Raw genomic sequence first — 17,811 nt, forward strand, 5'->3', positions numbered from 1 at the left:
TTAAAAGCAATATCGCTGCTTAAATTTAACATCTCCCTCTTCTGGTTAAAGTATTGAAGAGCATGCTTTAAGCAAGATGCTCAAAACTTTATAGTGTTTCAGATAACAGGCAGTTAAACAGGTTAGAAAGATTCAGAATATATAGTCAACTTATTCAAATTATTCAAATATTTTAAAATATTGTTTCAGATCACACTGATTTGTATTCCTACTTAACTTTTAGATATATTGTTACAGACCAGGGAATGGGAAAGAAAATAATGATTTTATTTAAGTATACAAGCTGATTTTTCCCAAGATATATGAAAAAAAAAAAAAGTTTTAAATTAAGTCATCTTGAATTAAGCATGATGGAGCATCAGGTGTTTGAGCTAGGCAGCTCACTCCACTTTCTAAAGTGTTTTACATCAAAGAGGACAATCCTAACTTCTGAGCAACGTGTCCATATGTAAAGCTACTATCCTGTACATTTGTATCCTAATTTAGTCATCATTAGACCAAAGTAATACACATTTTAACTGAAAAATCCAGGCAGTTTAGACTTCCAACTCACATGTGCTTTAAAACTTTTATTGATGTACTATATTCCAAGTCTGATACTCCATCAAAGAAATTTGAAACTTTTCTAAAAAAAACAAAATTAATTTTAATCATTATCACCAAATTCTAACTCAGACATAAATCCTGTTCTACAGACCATAAGGAAAAACATCCAAGGCAGTGCAGACCCACACAGAATACTTGTAGCCTTACTACACATTTCTACATTTCTTTCAAAAAAAAAAAAAAAAAAAAAAACCAAAAACACCCCACCACCAAAAAAAGAAAGAAGGACCTCCATCCTTTCCTTATTGCATTATAAACTGTTTAACACTTCACAAGTATTATGATAGGGAAGTCTCGAGGATGAAGTAGTGGTCTTAGAGAAGTATTTAGAAGGCGAGATGCTTGGGTGACAAACCAACTGGCTGTTGGTTGTCTCTTTTCCCTCTGCTTTCCTTGGCAGCCCCTGTCTATTGCTCTGCTGATGCCAAGTGCTTTTGCTTTTTCTTTGGGGTTTTTTGTTGTGTTTCGTGTTGTGGTTTTTTGTTTGGGTTGGGTTGTTTTTTTTTTTTTTAAATTTTTATTCAAGATACTTGTAGCCTTAAAGATTCACACTGAATTCAGAACTTTTTTCATGGAAATGGAACAGGTGTCTTCCCACAGAGTTGTGACCTATTCTGTACCGAGGGGCTTGTATCTCCCGTTTCCAGATAAAACCAACATAGTCTGAGCTGGGGCAAAGGTTTTGTGGCCTGCAGACTGAACGCTCTGAGAAAAAAAAATTGATTGCAACCTGATGGGGCACCGTGACTTGAAACCATCGCTTGTTTTGTTAGTGTTGATTCATCTGTGAGCAAAGTTAGGCATAACTCGATTTCATTTTTGTTTATATAACGTATATTGTGTCTTTCCGCAGAGCACCCTAGAACAGAATCTGAATGGGAAAACAGCTTTGCCTTGAAAATGTTCCTCTTCCAGTTTGTCAACTTGAACAGCTCCATCTTTTACATTGCCTTTTTTCTGGGCAGGTAAGTTATCTTTGCTAACCGCTCTTAGGGGCAAACTTGCACAGAACTCATAAACCTTGCTAATTTTGTAGGTTTAAAGAAAACACGGTGACAGTTTGAACTGCCAGGTTTGGGTGCAAGTCAGTTTCTGAGGATAATTAATAAGGCAAAATTAATGTTTTTAACTGTATGTGAGGGTTGGACCCTTGAAATCTTTATTCATGAAACTAGGCAGTAAAGAGTCTACTTTTTAGAGTGGGTCTATGTGCGTGACTTTCTTACTAAGTGAGAATTCAGAACCTCTGAAAATACAGCCACTTCCTAAATGCAGGTCTGTAGTTAGCCCTGCACTGATAGACTTTATTCATTTTTTCTTGTTTATTCCCCTTTGGTTACATTTCCCAGGCTGCATTTCTGTAAATAGTAAATATTGTTTGGCAGGTTTTATACAAGAGTAGGAGTCAGAAATTTTGGCTCCGGTTTTTGTGTGTATCTTTAGCTCAGAGCATGAGGTACTGGACAGGTCTAATCTTGCTTCTTCTTCGCTTCAGTGTCAGTATGATCAGACTTATCGTTCGTGCAGAACCTACAGAATATTTCACAGTACCTCCTACAAAGTTTTATAGTATCATTTCAGTTGAAGATTGTTTAAAAGAAAAAAACCTCTCTAGTAAAGACTGCTAGTAATATCTGCTTGTTACATCCAGTGATGCATTTTCCATACAGTTTCTAAACTACTTTGTATCTTGCTATCTCCTGTGTCTAGTAGGACCAGGCATGGGGTTTTTTTCTCTCTCATAGATAACTTTCACTGAGGCCATTAAGAATTTTGGTTCAGTTTGTTAGACAAGAATCTGTTAGATCTGTAAAAAGCATTTACTTGTGATGGGTTTGGAAGTGATTTTCTGCTTCTGTATCCATGTCTGAGGGTGCAATCCAGTGCACGCAAGCAGACCCCTGTGCTGCAGTAAATTCCTACGTATTGCAATGGCTTATCTTCTTAGAGGTAGATTAGAGAGTCTGAATATCTAACATCTAAAACCTCTGAAGCTAGGATTTTCGTTCTGGACATAATAAAAGCTTAGGATTGCTTGCAAAATGATGGGCCTTGTTTGCATTCTGAAACTACCATATCCTACAGATACCAGATTTAAGCCTGTGTGATTTAATCTGTTTATATTTCATGAGTTTGCTCAGTGGATGTTGTGAAATAACTACTGATACAGGGTGTTCTGGGACTGTCCACTGAGAAACAGAAATCTTATTTTCCAGATTTGCAGGCCGCCCGGGAAAGTATAACAAGCTTTTTAACAGATGGAGACTGGAAGAGGTAAGCAATCCTATTTTGTGTTCCTGTGAAATTTTCATGAGTAAAGAGGAAATGGCAGAAGGACATGAATTATGTCCAGTTTGAAAGATTTATTATTCCATCTGAATGCAGTGGAGAGTAAACTCTTATTTATAGCCAAGGGTAGGAAACAGGAGATGTGCTTTCCTTCTGCGTTCTCCACTGTGCTGAGTGACTCTGCCTGAGACACACAGTTCTTTCTGCCTCTCTCATTGGGAAAAGCAAACAGCGATAGTCCCTTCCCTCACAGGCACTACAGAGTCCTACATGATCGGTATCTCCTGGGTCTGTAGAATTTTTGGACGGAGGACATAAATATAATGCCATCAGGTTTTTTTATCAGCTGCTTAAACTTCTGCCAGTGTGAAAATACTGATTTAAAGGAAGAAAAATAATATTTTCAACATTTAGCTTGAAAATTAGTTAAAATTTCACCTCCCTTGATATCACTAGCATGCTGAAGTTATCTCTGAGTAGGGTTTCTTCTGTTGAACCTTGGGAGCCACAGAGTAAAATACCATAACTTTGTATTGCGTGGTCTAAAAAAAAGTTTTTGTAATTACTAAACATTTCAATATGGCAATTTGTATAGTTAAGATACTGGGAGCAGAGATTCAGCTACTAAGTCTCTGTTCAGATTTAGGATATTACAAATGAAATATTGCTCCATTCTTTTGAAATGAATGCATAGGTATTGGTCTAAGTGAAATGGACTGTATCATTTATAATTTATCTAGCACACGTACACTTAGCTTAGGAAATATGATCGAGTTCTCCAAGAAATAATGTGTTGAAAGGTGTTTCAACTAAAGTCTGTGTTAATACTTCTGTTATTAATATTTCTTTTAATATTTCTGTAGCCAGAGGTTAGTGTTTTTCACCAAACGTATATGAGTATTTTCCGTTCACCCTGCGAAGAAATAAAAATGAAAGGAATTCTCTAATTTTAGCTACTGATCTTTTTGCATTTCATTTCAGTGTCATCCTAGTGGTTGCTTGATAGATCTGTGTTTGCAAATGGGAGTTATTATGGTTTTAAAACAAATGTGGAACAACTTCATGGAACTAGGATATCCGTAAGTTCAAATGTTAAAATTTGTTTTACAAACATTGATCATGTATTAATGTGATTCAGTGACAGAGAAAAATATTTTTTTCATTTGAGTGGAGGGCAGAAGTTCATCATTAATTGAAATTCATTATCATCATCATTAATTCATGAAGACAATGAACACCTGAAATTCTGATCTCTGGAAGAGTATGCTCATAAGCACATAAAATGGGATACTTCAGCAGGTTCAAGTTTACATGTTGTATGTTATCACTCAAAACCTAATCATCAGTGCTGATTTTCTACCTTCCCTGAAGGATGAGGAGGACTGGCTACTAGTGCTTACACAAGGCTTGTGTTCAGTACTAGCTCTGAGGCCTAAAAATACAGTTGTTAAATACCTAACTGGATCTATGTTCTTCCCCTATGTGCTGGGAGAAGCAAAGGGTATAAATAGTCCGCTTGTGCCAAAATAACTATTTCAAGTACAATACATGTTTGGAGAATGTTTCCACTTTGTGCATCTCACATAGTGTAACTTTATTCCCAAGGGAAGCGTTAACTGCTGCTCTAAGATAAAGCTTCTCGGGGTATGTTAGCCATCTAAATTGTTTATTGTGATTTTCTTTTCCCTAATACAAACAGAGCTGTTCAGCTAGTGAAGAGAGTAATGGGCTAAGAGTCTTGCAGTGCTCTTGAAACTGGAAGAATATTTTTTCAGTAAAGGGTTGTTCACCAAATATTAATTTAATCGAAGTCTCAACCTTGAAAATATGTCAGAAGGGGTTATGCTCACAATGCGCAATCATTCTGCAAGTGAGGGGCAGTGCCCTGTATTGATGTGAGACGTGGATTTCTGACAAGAAGAAACCTACTTGAAGTATCAGGCTTCCTGTCGTGGCCTAGCAGCATCTAAAATCTGTCTAGAATTTGTTTTGGAACACGCTTACAGCCCTTTATGGAAAGCAGTGTTTTGTTTTGCCAAAACCATTGTTTGCAACTGAGGCCTTTCAGTAACATCGAGAGCTAAACACCTAATTAGCTTGAGAAAAAATAGCAGCCTGTTAATAAAAAAAAATATGTAAGAAAATTATTTCTTATAATATCTTATTATATCTTCAATCTCTTTTCTGTTACATCTAGAAACAAATAATAGCCTTAAATAGCCACCTGTGTCAGTACTGGATAATATTTTTCATTCGTATAACACTTTAATTTGTGAGGCTATTACCTACTTAATATTTATAATTACTTTGTGAAAGGACCTCTGCACACCTTTATGAAAAATAGCCTTAAATATTTGCAGCTTCAGCAACACCTCTAGACACTTTTTCCTGCCTCAAGAGCAAAATATTCTATAGAGCATCTAGAGCTGTAGGCTTGTTCAAAGAATCATAGACATATTCTACTATTCAATATATTCTAGTATCATAGAGTTCTTACTGAGCTCCACTTATTTGGATTGTCTTTTATATGATTAAAAATAAAGCACTATTTACTTTTTTAATGCTCTCACTATGCGTGATTTTTTTCCTGTTCTTTTTTTTTATTTAGGCATGCAGGTAAATCCTACCAAAAAATTCTATGCAAGCAAATTCCATATTCCAAAAAGCTTATTTGTACAGTGCTTAACATCCCACATTAAAGATGGAATTAAAATCGTAATGCAGAATTGAGAACTTTGGAAGTTCTTTGAATTGTATCTTATATGATATTGTAAATATTTCCAGAAAAAACCTAAGGAAACATTCAGGTGCTATTCAAAGTAGGCCTACTTACTTCTTAACAATACTAGCAAGCATTGTAAATTACCGAGCAAGTACATTCAATAATGCTCTGTTTATCTAATAAAGTTTATTACAGAATTGGTGGTCACGACGCAAAATGAAGAGAGGAGGGCAATTAATGGAGCATAAAATTTCTCTACCTCAGTGGGAAAAAGATTGGAATCTGCAGCCTATGAATCTCCATGGTTTAATGGATGAATACTTAGAAATGGGTGAGCAAATTTAGGGACATGTCAGTTTTCTTAAGAAACTGGAACTAGGTTGCACGTTAAATGATCTTTTGCATTTCCAGTTTCTAAGCATTGAAACGCCTGTCTAGTTTTACAGTTTGGCTTTACCACCATCTTCGTTGCTGCCTTCCCACTGGCACCTCTCCTGGCACTGCTTAACAACATCATAGAAATAAGATTAGATGCGTACAAGTTTGTCACTCAGTGGCGAAGACCTATGCCTGCAAGAGCAACAGATATAGGTGAGAGAACCTAATGACTGTCGCTGTCAGGTACCACCTCTTTGTGTTTCTTTCTTTAATGTAGCTTAACCCCTGAAATATTTCATGCACCAAGAGTGAAATTGATAATGTAACCTACAGATCTCAACGACAACTCTTCTGTTAAGCAGCGGGAGCATACTCAGTTGCTTAGCTAAGAGGACTCCTCACATTTGCTTTCCATCTCCAGTAAGGGATCATAATAGTTGGAATTTTGAAAACAGGCTAAATATATTGTGGTTTAGGCTTCTGATTTGTGGAAGTCCAAGTCTAAAATGCTATCCAAAATCAACTGAATTTAAAATTTAAATATAAGGACTAAATTCACTTTTGCTTTAAAACTGAGTTAAATAAAAATAAGAAATCTCTTTCCAAAATCTTGCATTTTGCCTTTATAACCAAAGATTATGGTTATGCCTTTGTTGCTTAGCTCTTTCTTCTCAGCAGGGTGTGCCCTACTGTAAGGTTTCAATCGGGTGGAGCCAGTGGTGGCAGGAGTGTGGGAACATGGCTTAATCTTGACTAGCTTTTCTGACGGAATAATTCTTTCTCAATAAGAAAGGAAAACTGTATGGCTAATAATGACTTTAATGTCACTCATATGATTTTATATAATTTAATATGACTGTTTAAAACTAATGACTTTGTTGTCAATTCTCTTGTTTCTAGGTATCTGGTATGGGATTCTGGAAGGAATCGGTGTTCTGGCTGTCATCACCAATGCCTTTGTTATTGCCATTACTTCCGATTACATTCCACGTTTTGTCTATGCATACAAATACGGTCCCTGTACAGATCAAGGATACAGACAAGAAAAGTAATTAAGATATTCTTTATGTATATGTGTATATTTCAGTGGAAGCACACTTTTGTTACTGTTTTTCTGTGTTAACATACTTAACACGCATCAGTCACGTTTTACCTTTTACATCTGCGCAAACCTTCACAGATGTTAAGTGCAAGTAACTCAGAGAGTTTGCAAACTAACTCCATAGTTATAGAAGTGGAAAATCACGTCTTCCCACCTGAATGCAAACAACAAAGTTCAGTATACATTGTAGCAGTTTCCAGGCTTTCTCTAGATAAGCTTTTCTTCTTTTCTGCAGTAGTTCTGGACTGTCTTCTCCCACCATGCTCCCACACACATATATATGCTTCCGAACTCTTTTTTTTATCCTAAGCCTTGTTCACCCTCAACCTTCTCTGCCTGTTTCTCTTCAGAAACACTTGCAGCCAAGCTCCAGCAAAATTGGCTTTGGCACTATTTAGCCCAGCTCCCTATATAGTGTATCTTAGCTTCAAGCAAGGTATCTTGCCCGTCTTTGCGCCACCAGGAGGGTTTTCTGCGCTTTTCTCCAGACATTTACCGGTGTCTCTGAACTGTGGGTCCGCCATGCTCTGTCTGCCTTTCCCACTGTTGATCATGATGTTTTAAATGATCTAAACAGATCACAGTACTCATGGGGATCCTCTTTTTCATTTGGAGACCAGTGCCCTGCAGGTGGCTTTGGAGGGGTTTTTTATTTGATTTTTTTTTTTTAATAGGGAATCAGGGTTGTCTTGTGAAAAGGAAGCATCACTTTCTAATACTATAGCGCATCTCACAAGCAAAACTTACGTTCTTTATTGCACAGGAGGAAGGATAAGAGTGAAATCATCGAGACTTGTCCAGCAAGCTAGTAACGCTGCATTCACAGACTGTGCTCAGCCCAAACTGCAGGGGTCTGCCCTTCCTTCCCTCGTTGCTCCCCCTCTAAAGATTCACAGTAGAGATTGACTCTTCCCGTGGTGTCACAGGAAGAGAGAATTCAAGGGCAAAAAGAATGACACAGGGTGGGATGAAAAGAGACAATAGCAGAAAAACGTTAGTGCTTAATGTGCACTACCCATTTAATAGAGAACTATGTAATTCTATTTCTTCCTTTGTCAGTAGTGATTTGAGGTGTCACAGCAAACCTGAAGGTTCAGTAGGTATAGTAGGACTCCTGATGCATCTCTTCTTAAATGTTCTTTGCTTTTCAGAAGGCCCTCTGTTAATTTACAGGACAGATTTCCAAGAAGATGGGATGTCTTATGTGACCGTGGTTTTCCAAGAACAGACAAAATTTTCACTCCTACAATCATAATTCAATGTATTTATGTGATTTCTGTCACTAATACAAACAAATTGTTACCTTTAAGATGGCTGTTTGGTATATATGCACCGTTCATTTTACTGATGGTGAAAATCCTTCTTTGATTCAACTCGTAAAAACTGTCATTTTTTTGGTATATGCTGCAAGACTGGTGGCAGATTCTGCAATGATTTTAAAACATTCTCCTCTCATTCTCCTCTCTGCCTCTCAAGCCATCTTTCCACGTTCAGTAATTTTAGGAGACAGGGAAGAACACTATATATAACAATTTTTGGTTTATATCTGCTGGTAGATGAGAAGCAAACACATGAAAAGTACAGAAAATAGATTTTTAAACAATGTTATCCCTGAAACATGTTACTTGTTTCTTTCCAATAAAGCTTTGCTCCTCTGCTTAAAATTTTAGAATGGCTTTTGTCCTGATAAGCAAGTAAAATAGTATGCTCACAATGTGTGATAGCAGAATATGTTTACGTACAGGATCTATGCTATGTAACCACTTTATGAAGAAAGTCCTGACCCTATGTCTTTTCCTTTCAGATGCTTAAAAGGGTATGTCAACAGCAGTTTATCAGTATTCGATTTGAGTGAACTTGGGATGGGATACTCGGGATACTGCCGGTATGTTTCAGTGCTCTCCCTTCTTGTAATACAGGCATAGACTTTAATACAGACATTAAATTGAAAGTCAGTGCTTAAATTACTGCTAGAATAGTTTATTTTTTGCCTGTAAAAGCATTGGAGTTCAAGTTTGTTCAACATGGGAGTCTCAGGTGCAAGCACTGCGTGGTAGGACGCAATACTAACACACTGGAAACCAAGTTTCTCCAAGACTCTTGCAAGCCATGTGTTTCATGCCTCTCTGAATTATTTCATTTTGAAGTTTCCCCAGCTGCTAAGAAGGGTAAAAATTCTCATTTCAGTTTTGTTAAGCATTCTGAGGTCTATTAATTAAAATACACAATTAACATTTTTGTTGTGGCTCTAACACAGGTCGAGATCCCAAACAGTTGTGCAAGATGAATACAAGAGATTCAGCACAAAAATGAAATATGACATTGCATGAGTGCACTCCTCCTGGTTTCAGATTTAGTTCTACAGTGAGTTAGCTTGAATGGACTAAAAAGTTACAGAATTGTGTTACATTTGTGCAAACTTTGTCTGGAGAATCTCAAATGCTTATAAGCAAAGACAAGAACCAATTTAGAGTCAACACACTTGAACTTAACACTCCAAGGTGTCAGCTTTGTAACAACAAAAGAAATTGTTTGCTCTGGATTTTTTGGAAGCAAAGAGTCCTATCTTATAAGCAGCCGTATTTAATTGCCTGTACTGTGGACTATTCATCTCCTTTCTTGTTTAATTCCTCTTGAAGTATTCTTTCACTTCAGTTTCTTTCCTTTTACTCAGATCTGGGATAAGCTAGTGAGCTCTTCGCTGTGTTCAGGTTTCTCAGCACAGGCTAACTTACTGGGTTTTTCTTTGCTTTACAGGTATAGAGATTACAGAGCCCCACCATGGAGTTCAACTCCGTATGAATTCACTTTGCAGTTCTGGCATGTCCTGGCAGCGCGGCTGGCCTTCATCATAGTATTCGAGGTTAGTCGTGGAAAGGAACAATTCCTTTCTACCTCTTTAAAGTCCGAGTCCCCTAAATATATTGTCAGTATCATCAACTGCTTGTTCATTACAGTCAAGAGTGAGGGGAAAAAATAAAATCATCGCCCTTCCCAAACTGTCGTCAATCAGTTGCTTCAAATTGAATTGGTGGAGCATGCACAGATTTTAGAGTTCCCGCAAAATCATATTTCCTTAACAGTTGTCTTATAAATCATGTTGGTTCACAACCAGATCTTTCACGTCTTATTGAAAAAGAAGAAATGCAACTTATGTGTACATTAAGCACAGTTATAACAAGGTAAAATGTGTGTCAGGAAAATGATACATGATAGTAGCCTAATATAAAAGTAGAGAGGTGTGTACAGACCTTGAAGAATGTATTACATGCTGTCCGGGAGTCTGGTTACTCACTTCGATTAGAAGCTCTTAACAAAGATTGCTTGTAGGTGGTGTTTGCTACCGTTAGTCAAACTAGCCTATCCTGCAGTCACATCTTAACTTAGGTCACTAGCTATACACTTAGTTTTACTTTTCAGAAGACTTCAGCATTTTCTGGTTTCTGATGGACTGGTCATTTACTCCTCTATATATGTGTGTGTGTGTGTAGATTAAAAAACAAAGGAGTTGCTTTTCAGTCATGAGTAGAATCTCAATTCCAGTTTTGCCACAGACCTTCAGGCTTTAAAATGTGGTCCTAGAAATGAATGTTTATGCATCTTTGAAGCACTTATGTTTGTTCTTCCTTTCAGCACCTTGTTTTTGGAATAAAGTCTTTCATTGCCTACCTGATTCCAGACATGCCCAAAGACTTGTGTGACAGAATGAGGAGAGAGAAATACTTAGTCCAGGAAATGATGTATGAGGCTGAACTGGAGCATTTGCAGAGAGAAAGGAAAAAGAACGGGAAACAGTATCACCATGAATGGCCTTAGTCACTACCATGCTGCAACAAAAACACTGTTTGGAAACTGAAGAGTGCAGTTACAAAATGAAGTCAGAGTCTGGCATGAGTATGTGAGATTTGTGGTGTATATATGTTCTTGCTGGGCAGTACAGTTGCAGGCTTTGGTGGGAACTGGAAGATAGATGCTTCTGATGAAGAAAACGAAGAGCCTTACCTGGTACTGGTCTGTGGTGAGCACCAAGGAGAATTGGCACTCAGGAATGTGCAGACAGATTAAAAATTTGGACATTCTGGTTTAAAAAAGGCAATGAATTTTCATGCTGTTCATGAAGATACTAACAGCGCAATGAAAATAAAAAATTACCTGTGAACTTATACAGTAAGGGCATGAGTAAAACCAACTTACATGATATCCACTACTTCTACAGCTTCTGATTGCTCGGCTCCATCTGTAATGCCTCTGAAGAAAAGAGCAATTGTTGCCTTTGTGGCCATAACTTGATGTAAATGATCTTTCAGGCTTACTGTTTTGTCAGGTTTTTCCTAGTCTCTTGTTGAGATTGTGGATGTGGTCCTACCCTAAAAAAGGGGTCTATGGCTGCTTAATATATACTATGCAGTTTAAGATTTGCACATCAGTGTCATTAATTTATCCTTCTAGTTGAAAACCAAAAATTCTAAATTCAAAGAGAAAACAGCAGCACTAAGAGAACGTATCGCATTGCCCACATTGCAGCTGTATTTGAAAATGACATGGCTGTTGAGTTGTCTTTCCGCTTTCGTGTGCAGAAAGGCCACCTCCGCACGCTTCCAGGATGAAAGAACTGTCATTTTCATGCTCTGATGTAGCATGCAGATGTCTGTGTTACAGTTCCTTTTGACCTGTCTGGGCAATGATTCCATGACTTCACAAAATGCTAACTTGAAATATTCTTACACAGTGCGAATGACTTTGTCCTGAATATACAATTAACTCTTTATAGTATGCAAGCTTATGCAGATATATATCAGACATACAGTATAACATTGTGACTTGCTTGTTCAGGGAAGGAGAAGCAGAGCACTTTATAACAATGCTCTTCTTATTGTAATAGTAAATGTTCCAGTAATGTGCACTTCTTTTATTGGCCTAAATAAGTCAAAGCATGGGAATTAGATACAGGCAGATATGTATACAGATTGTATATAAATGCACACATACAGTGGTTACTTTTAGATTTTTTTATTATTATTTGTATGCCTTCTTACAGTTTTGGGGGGCTTTTTGGATAAAAGCACTATAAAAGGTAGATGTTCAAGTAAAGCATCAAATTTCAGTTCTTATGTGCATACAGCATATGTCAGTGTTGCTTAGGGTTATAGTCACGTTTTGGTGATGAAATTGTCTATTACTAACATTTCTTAATGTGGGAAAAGATAAGCACTTAATTTAAACAATTGTGCAGGGTACAGTTGCAGAGAAGGGAGTGGAGAAACAGTTACAATCATTCTGTTTCTCTTGTACAATTTTAAATAATGCTCCTCTGTATTGGATGAGAAGAATTTAAAAACCGAAGAGTCAACAAAGCACAGTAATTCTAAAGGCTGCAAATTTTAACATTATTTTTAGGGATAAAGCTGCAGCAAAATCACTGCTGACAAATATGAAAAGACCGGAATTTTTACTACTTACAGTACCCTATTGAACCAAAAAGCGTGATTCCAGTATTCCCTTGCATGTATTAGCACAATCATTTTAGTTTACTGTGCCATATGAAATTAAGAGTCAAGAGCCCATGAAAGCGGATGAGTAGGATCTAATGTATCCAGGGGGCCTAGCATCAGACCTTAATTCTGTAGTCATTTCACCATATTCATGAGATTTCTTGGTTAATTACAGCTCTCTGTGACCAGACAAGGCAACTATAGGAGTATCTACAGTATCACACAAAGAAGGAAAGAAATTGGAAGGTATGGTCTAATCAGATACGTTACCTGTTAGTTCTGTGATAAAGGGCTGGTGGAACTCAGCCTCCCATATTTTGGAAAGGCTGTTTTGTTCCTTCATATTCTGGGTTGTGCGTTCAGTTCCTCAGGAGTCCTTATCAGAAAAAATTAATGCACTCTCCTCAGTGCTTCTAGAATCACAACGTTTGATTTAATTTATTGTCTCTCCTTCTGTGGATTATCAAGCACTGTTTAACAGCATTATCTGTGTGTCACAGCTTCTGTTTCTGTGCCACATAGTGATAGTACTTCAGTTCTTCAGAAGGTCACAGATGAGCTCTCTCTTTAATGTTTTCTCTAAAAACAAAATGCCTTGGCTGGCCCAAGGTATAAAGATACAGGATAAAATTAGGCAAAAATCAGAAATATTGATTGATTGTTTTATGCTTTCCTGTTTCTGCTGTGGATATTAGCACATGTCAATACATACTTAGGCAAATTCCAATTGGACTTCAGAAACACATATGAAAGAAAACCTTTTTGTATTTGAGATTTAAATATATATATTATTAAAGATTTTCAACACTGGTGTATAGGAGTATATCAAGGGCATGTATGTAGATCTGACATTGTGCATTTTACGCACTGGAAAAGCACAAGAAATTTTGGAGAAACACTGTGTGTGTTCCTTTATTTTTGGAGGACATGAACAATGTCTAAAGGTTTTTCCATTATCTACCCATTTGCTTAAGCTGAGAAAACTTTTTGCTAGACTTCGTTTAGTATGCTGTTTGCATTTGACTGCACGTTATTTTACTGAAGTATAAGGCACACACTGTCCTCAGGAATAATGTATTTTATGAATGGTGAATGATCTTTTCATATTCTAAATATTGTCTTTCCAAACAAATGACCAGTATGAATAGACTGTGCATGCAAGCTGCGTTTGTGAAATCTGACAAAGCTTTAGAACTTCAATTTGTGCAAAAATGCTTTAGATCATTGCTGATCTAATCTCTGACAACTTTGCTCTATGCATGCGCCCTTAGAGAGACTGCATGAGCAACTAGATATTTTTAAATACAAAGGATTAGTCCAAAATGTCTTAATTATTCCTAACCAAATTCCGTGTCTTGATTCAGATAAAAGAAATTTCCATTTCAGAAACAGCAAAAAGTGCACATACATTATACACATCTCATTTCTAATGAATTTTCATTCTAAATTTGTGCCTAATGTGTGAGATCTGAATTCTGGTGAATAAAAAAGGAAAAAAAGAGTTCTGCTTCATTAGCGATCCTAACGAGAGGTTCCTTCTTAGAGCTCAAAGTCTGTCTCCATGTAGAGGGGTGCATTAAGAGCTCAGCATTCACAACTGAGAGCTAACAGGGTTGCCTGAAGATTGAGCACAGGCTCTCTGTTAGGCTGGAATTCCCTTCCCTTACCAGAAAGACAGCACAGTGATTGAGCATCCTGATACAGAGTACCAATATTTGGAAACAAGGCAAACCACACGGTGGCTAAATTTTGTTTTTTCTTTCCTACCCCTTTTTGTTAAAGGATTTATAGAGGAAACGTAGATGAACATTGAAGTTAATATTGATGATGACAAGGCTAAAATTTCCATAGTGATGATGGACAATAAGTGTGGGGGGGTTTAGATGTTTCTTTAGAAGTACATATCTCCATTACTACAAAACACTCATTAGCTGTTGCTATGCCCTTTTCCGACAGCAGTTGGTCTTAAATTGTGTTCTGAGGATCAGAGTTGGGCTCAATTGTGTCCTGTTGAAAGCTCAGAAGAAAAATATCTGGAGGGCCTAGTGAAAATAGCTTAATAGGTCCATACTTTAATGCATAAATTCATAGATCTCCTGAGGTTTCCTTCATGAAAAATTCTGCAGAAGGAAAAGTGTTTTGGGAAACACAGCTTTAGGGTGAGTGTTAATATGGGGAAAGGCAAGAACTTTGGTGATATTTTATTCTTAATGTGCCATTCAGATGATCAGTCTAATGTAAGTAGTGCACATCTGCTGTTTCCTTGCCGCGGCTTCTTCCACTGCAGACTCCCAGCGGGAGTTGATTAACTGAATATGATCCTTGCCTGTAAAATGAAAAGTAAACGGTTCTTGCATAGTGAACTTACGAGTGTCACAAATTTTCATTAAAACTATTATAAACTAGATTTTTTTACGTACACTGGGCAATGGCCATATCAATAAAATCATTTTATACAAACAGCTAAATATCAAGGCAATAAATTTGATGGAAAATCAATCACATTTTCTATTAAGTGTTACATAGGAGAAAAGGGACAGAGATAAAAATAGCAGTATCAACAATCACTTACAATGTGGTAGTACTTCCAGAAGCATTATATTTTTCGTAATCCTCATAAACTACTGATGTTGCTTATTTGGGGGTAAAGGTTGAAACAAATAACAGCCAGCCTTTCATAATAATGTTTATTTGGTGTTAAGGCTGACACTAGAATCCAATAAGAATTACACATTTAGACAGACTTGTTATTTTGTTAGTTCCAATGCATACTTTGTCTGACTGAAATGCGTGCAGTGACACTTTTTGAAAGTGTTAAGTGACTTGCAAACCTAAACTCCTGCGGTGGAAAGTTTAGCAGCTTTAAAAGATCCTTAAGTCTTTTCATACTCAACTTCATGCTCACAAAGCCCATGTTCTACTGGGGTACAAGCCAGCCCTTTGAGGCTGGGGATGAGCAGAGGAAGCAAAGGGCTCCTCTTCAGCGGATTTTGCTCCAGAACCTCGATCGGTTCTGCAAAACAAGGGTGTGAAGCTGGAGCATGGTGACAGCTCTCCTGATCCTTTTCCTTTTCTCCTCTGGCTCATTCTTTACTCACCCTCGGTGTTTTATTAAATGATGCCTTCTCGCCGACAGTCCAATTTCCAGGGCAATTCTGGAACTGCAGAATTTTTTGCAGGCTCTTTTTGGGTATCCCTAACTGAGAAGCCAAAGCAAAAAGTGCACAAATAGTAGTTTGTCTGGTGCTTTTTACGAGTTTGGATGTGTTGGACGGAGCGTTGCGAGGAAGCACAGGGTGCACCTACATGTGCCGTTAGGCCATCCGTTTCTGGATCTGTCCCTCCAGCCACTTTTCCAAGCACTACATTTTGCACTCCTTATGTCCCTCCCTACACACACGGAGGCATCCTAAATACCTTACACCATCCTAGCATTTTTAAATTTATATAATAAACTCATGTTGACAATTTTTTGTCTAGTATTGAAATTGCAACCACATTTGCCAGAAATTTGTATTGGTATGACTTTGGCGTAGCCATGATAGCACAATGTAACCACAACAGCACAAAGTTCTAACAGTACAAGAAGGAACAGTAGAGAATTTACTTTGCAATTCCATGTTCTGCAGGAACTTTTTTAATCCAGGACTGTGATTTAGTCTTGAAATGTTAATGGTGTATTCCCTCCTCACTGCACTGGAAATTACCTTGTGTTAGTTCTGTTGGCTTGTTCTAACTTTTTGCCATAACCTCGATAATGTTATATGTTCTCTGTAGTTTGCATTCTTATTGCTGTAAACTAATTGTTAGGAAGCTACTGGGTGAGAAATTAGGATTAAACCCAATGCAGTCTAAAGCTAATGAGATTCTAAACACTGAGAACACGACAATTTTTCTGTTAATACTGAAAATTCAGATCATCTTTTTATTTTCTGTTCTATTTAGATGACTCGGAGTTTTGTATTGAAAAATCTTCCAAACTGTTGGCTCCAATTTTTACCTAGATTAGTATCACTGAAATTTCAGTTCTTTGAAATAATCTCATGTGAAATCTAACTGAATAACACAGTTCAGTCATTTTTTTACTCTGATAGTCCTGGCTAACTTGCAATATCATGATCGTAAGAGATTTCTTAAAGTGTGTATATATTTGAAATTTATGTAATATTTAAATACAACTTGGTTTCTAAGTAAGGAATAAGGATAAAATTTCAGCTATTTTTTCTATTCATAAATCCACACTTTGTAAGTAATATTTAAAATAAGATTACAGTACCACAGAGCATTTCAGAGAAATTGACTTTTATGCACTACAAGCTAGAAGTTCCTCTGGCGTCTCAGCTTTTGGTTTCTTTTGTGTTTTAAGATTACCTTTACAAGCCGGTGTGTACCCCAGAACTAAAAGAATTCACTGAGGAAAAAGTTGTTGATCTGATTAACTATTGTAAGACACTTTTGGCATAAATTTGTCTTTGAGATGCTGTTTACTTTATCAAGGTTTACATGTACAAATGCAACTACTTACTGTATCATACACATTTGAATATTGCATTTTTTCAGTAATAAACTGGGATATCTTTGAAAAGAGGCTTTGAGTTTCATTATTGCAAATATTGAAAGTTAATTATAAAAAAATAAACGTACACTTGAAAAGTGAGTGCTGATGTGCCTTCAAACCCTAGAGGTAATTTAAGGGTTAAACTTGGCTTGGACACTTGTTTAAATTTTAACAATTAAATATTCACTTACTGTGGTCTCAAGGCACATATAGACTCACTTTTCAAATTTTCAGTAGTTTATGGTCTATGCTTTCGCTAGTAACTAACGATTTCTTAAATTTAAGCTCTTGTTTTAGAATTTACAAGTTCCTAGTTTCTTAAGCTTATTTTTTCAACACAAGTGCACAGGCTAGCTCTTCTCTGGAAGGATCGATGGCTCGGGGTATAAAGCAAGCAAGAAGATAAGAAGAAGATAACTGTCAACAACGCTGACCTGAATATTTAATCAGAGTGGTAATTTTTTTGGAATTCCAGTTTTGCTAGGCCACACCTTTATATCTTGGTAGAAGACTGAATAGTGAACTACTGATTAACGATTTTAGCCGTCATACGTAAGTCCACGTGTTGGACTTAGTAAAACCTTGTGGAATGCCTGGCTCCCTTACAAATACAGAAGACACTTGGGCTCCATGAGCAGCTTTAGTTGAAACAAAACTAGTCCAG

General features: G+C 37.0%; 1 protein-coding gene across 5 annotated transcripts in view; it reads left to right on the forward strand.

The window, feature by feature from the left end:
- Positions 1-16,923, forward strand: part of ANO3 (anoctamin 3) — a 204,519-nt gene extending 187,596 nt beyond the window's left edge. For 4 of the 5 annotated variants that reach the window (XM_054827922.1, XM_054827920.1, XM_054827924.1 and 1 more), the window contains 9 exons: positions 1,460-1,571; positions 2,823-2,880; positions 3,877-3,974; positions 5,803-5,948; positions 6,056-6,208; positions 6,896-7,043; positions 8,902-8,982; positions 9,855-9,960; positions 10,731-16,923. In XM_054827922.1, the coding sequence (XP_054683897.1) occupies positions 1,460-1,571; positions 2,823-2,880; positions 3,877-3,974; positions 5,803-5,948; positions 6,056-6,208; positions 6,896-7,043; positions 8,902-8,982; positions 9,855-9,960; positions 10,731-10,913 (1,085 nt within the window). In that variant the 3' untranslated portion in view covers positions 10,914-16,923. The remainder of the gene's footprint in view (positions 1-1,459; positions 1,572-2,822; positions 2,881-3,876; positions 3,975-5,802; positions 5,949-6,055; positions 6,209-6,895; positions 7,044-8,901; positions 8,983-9,854; positions 9,961-10,730) is intronic. The other variant, XR_008577413.1, reaches the window with a different exon arrangement.
- The last annotated feature ends 888 nt before the right edge of the window (positions 16,924-17,811 follow it).

This window comes from Grus americana, chromosome 5, assembly GCF_028858705.1.
Source record: "Grus americana isolate bGruAme1 chromosome 5, bGruAme1.mat, whole genome shotgun sequence".
Taxonomy (NCBI): domain Eukaryota; kingdom Metazoa; phylum Chordata; class Aves; order Gruiformes; family Gruidae; genus Grus; species Grus americana.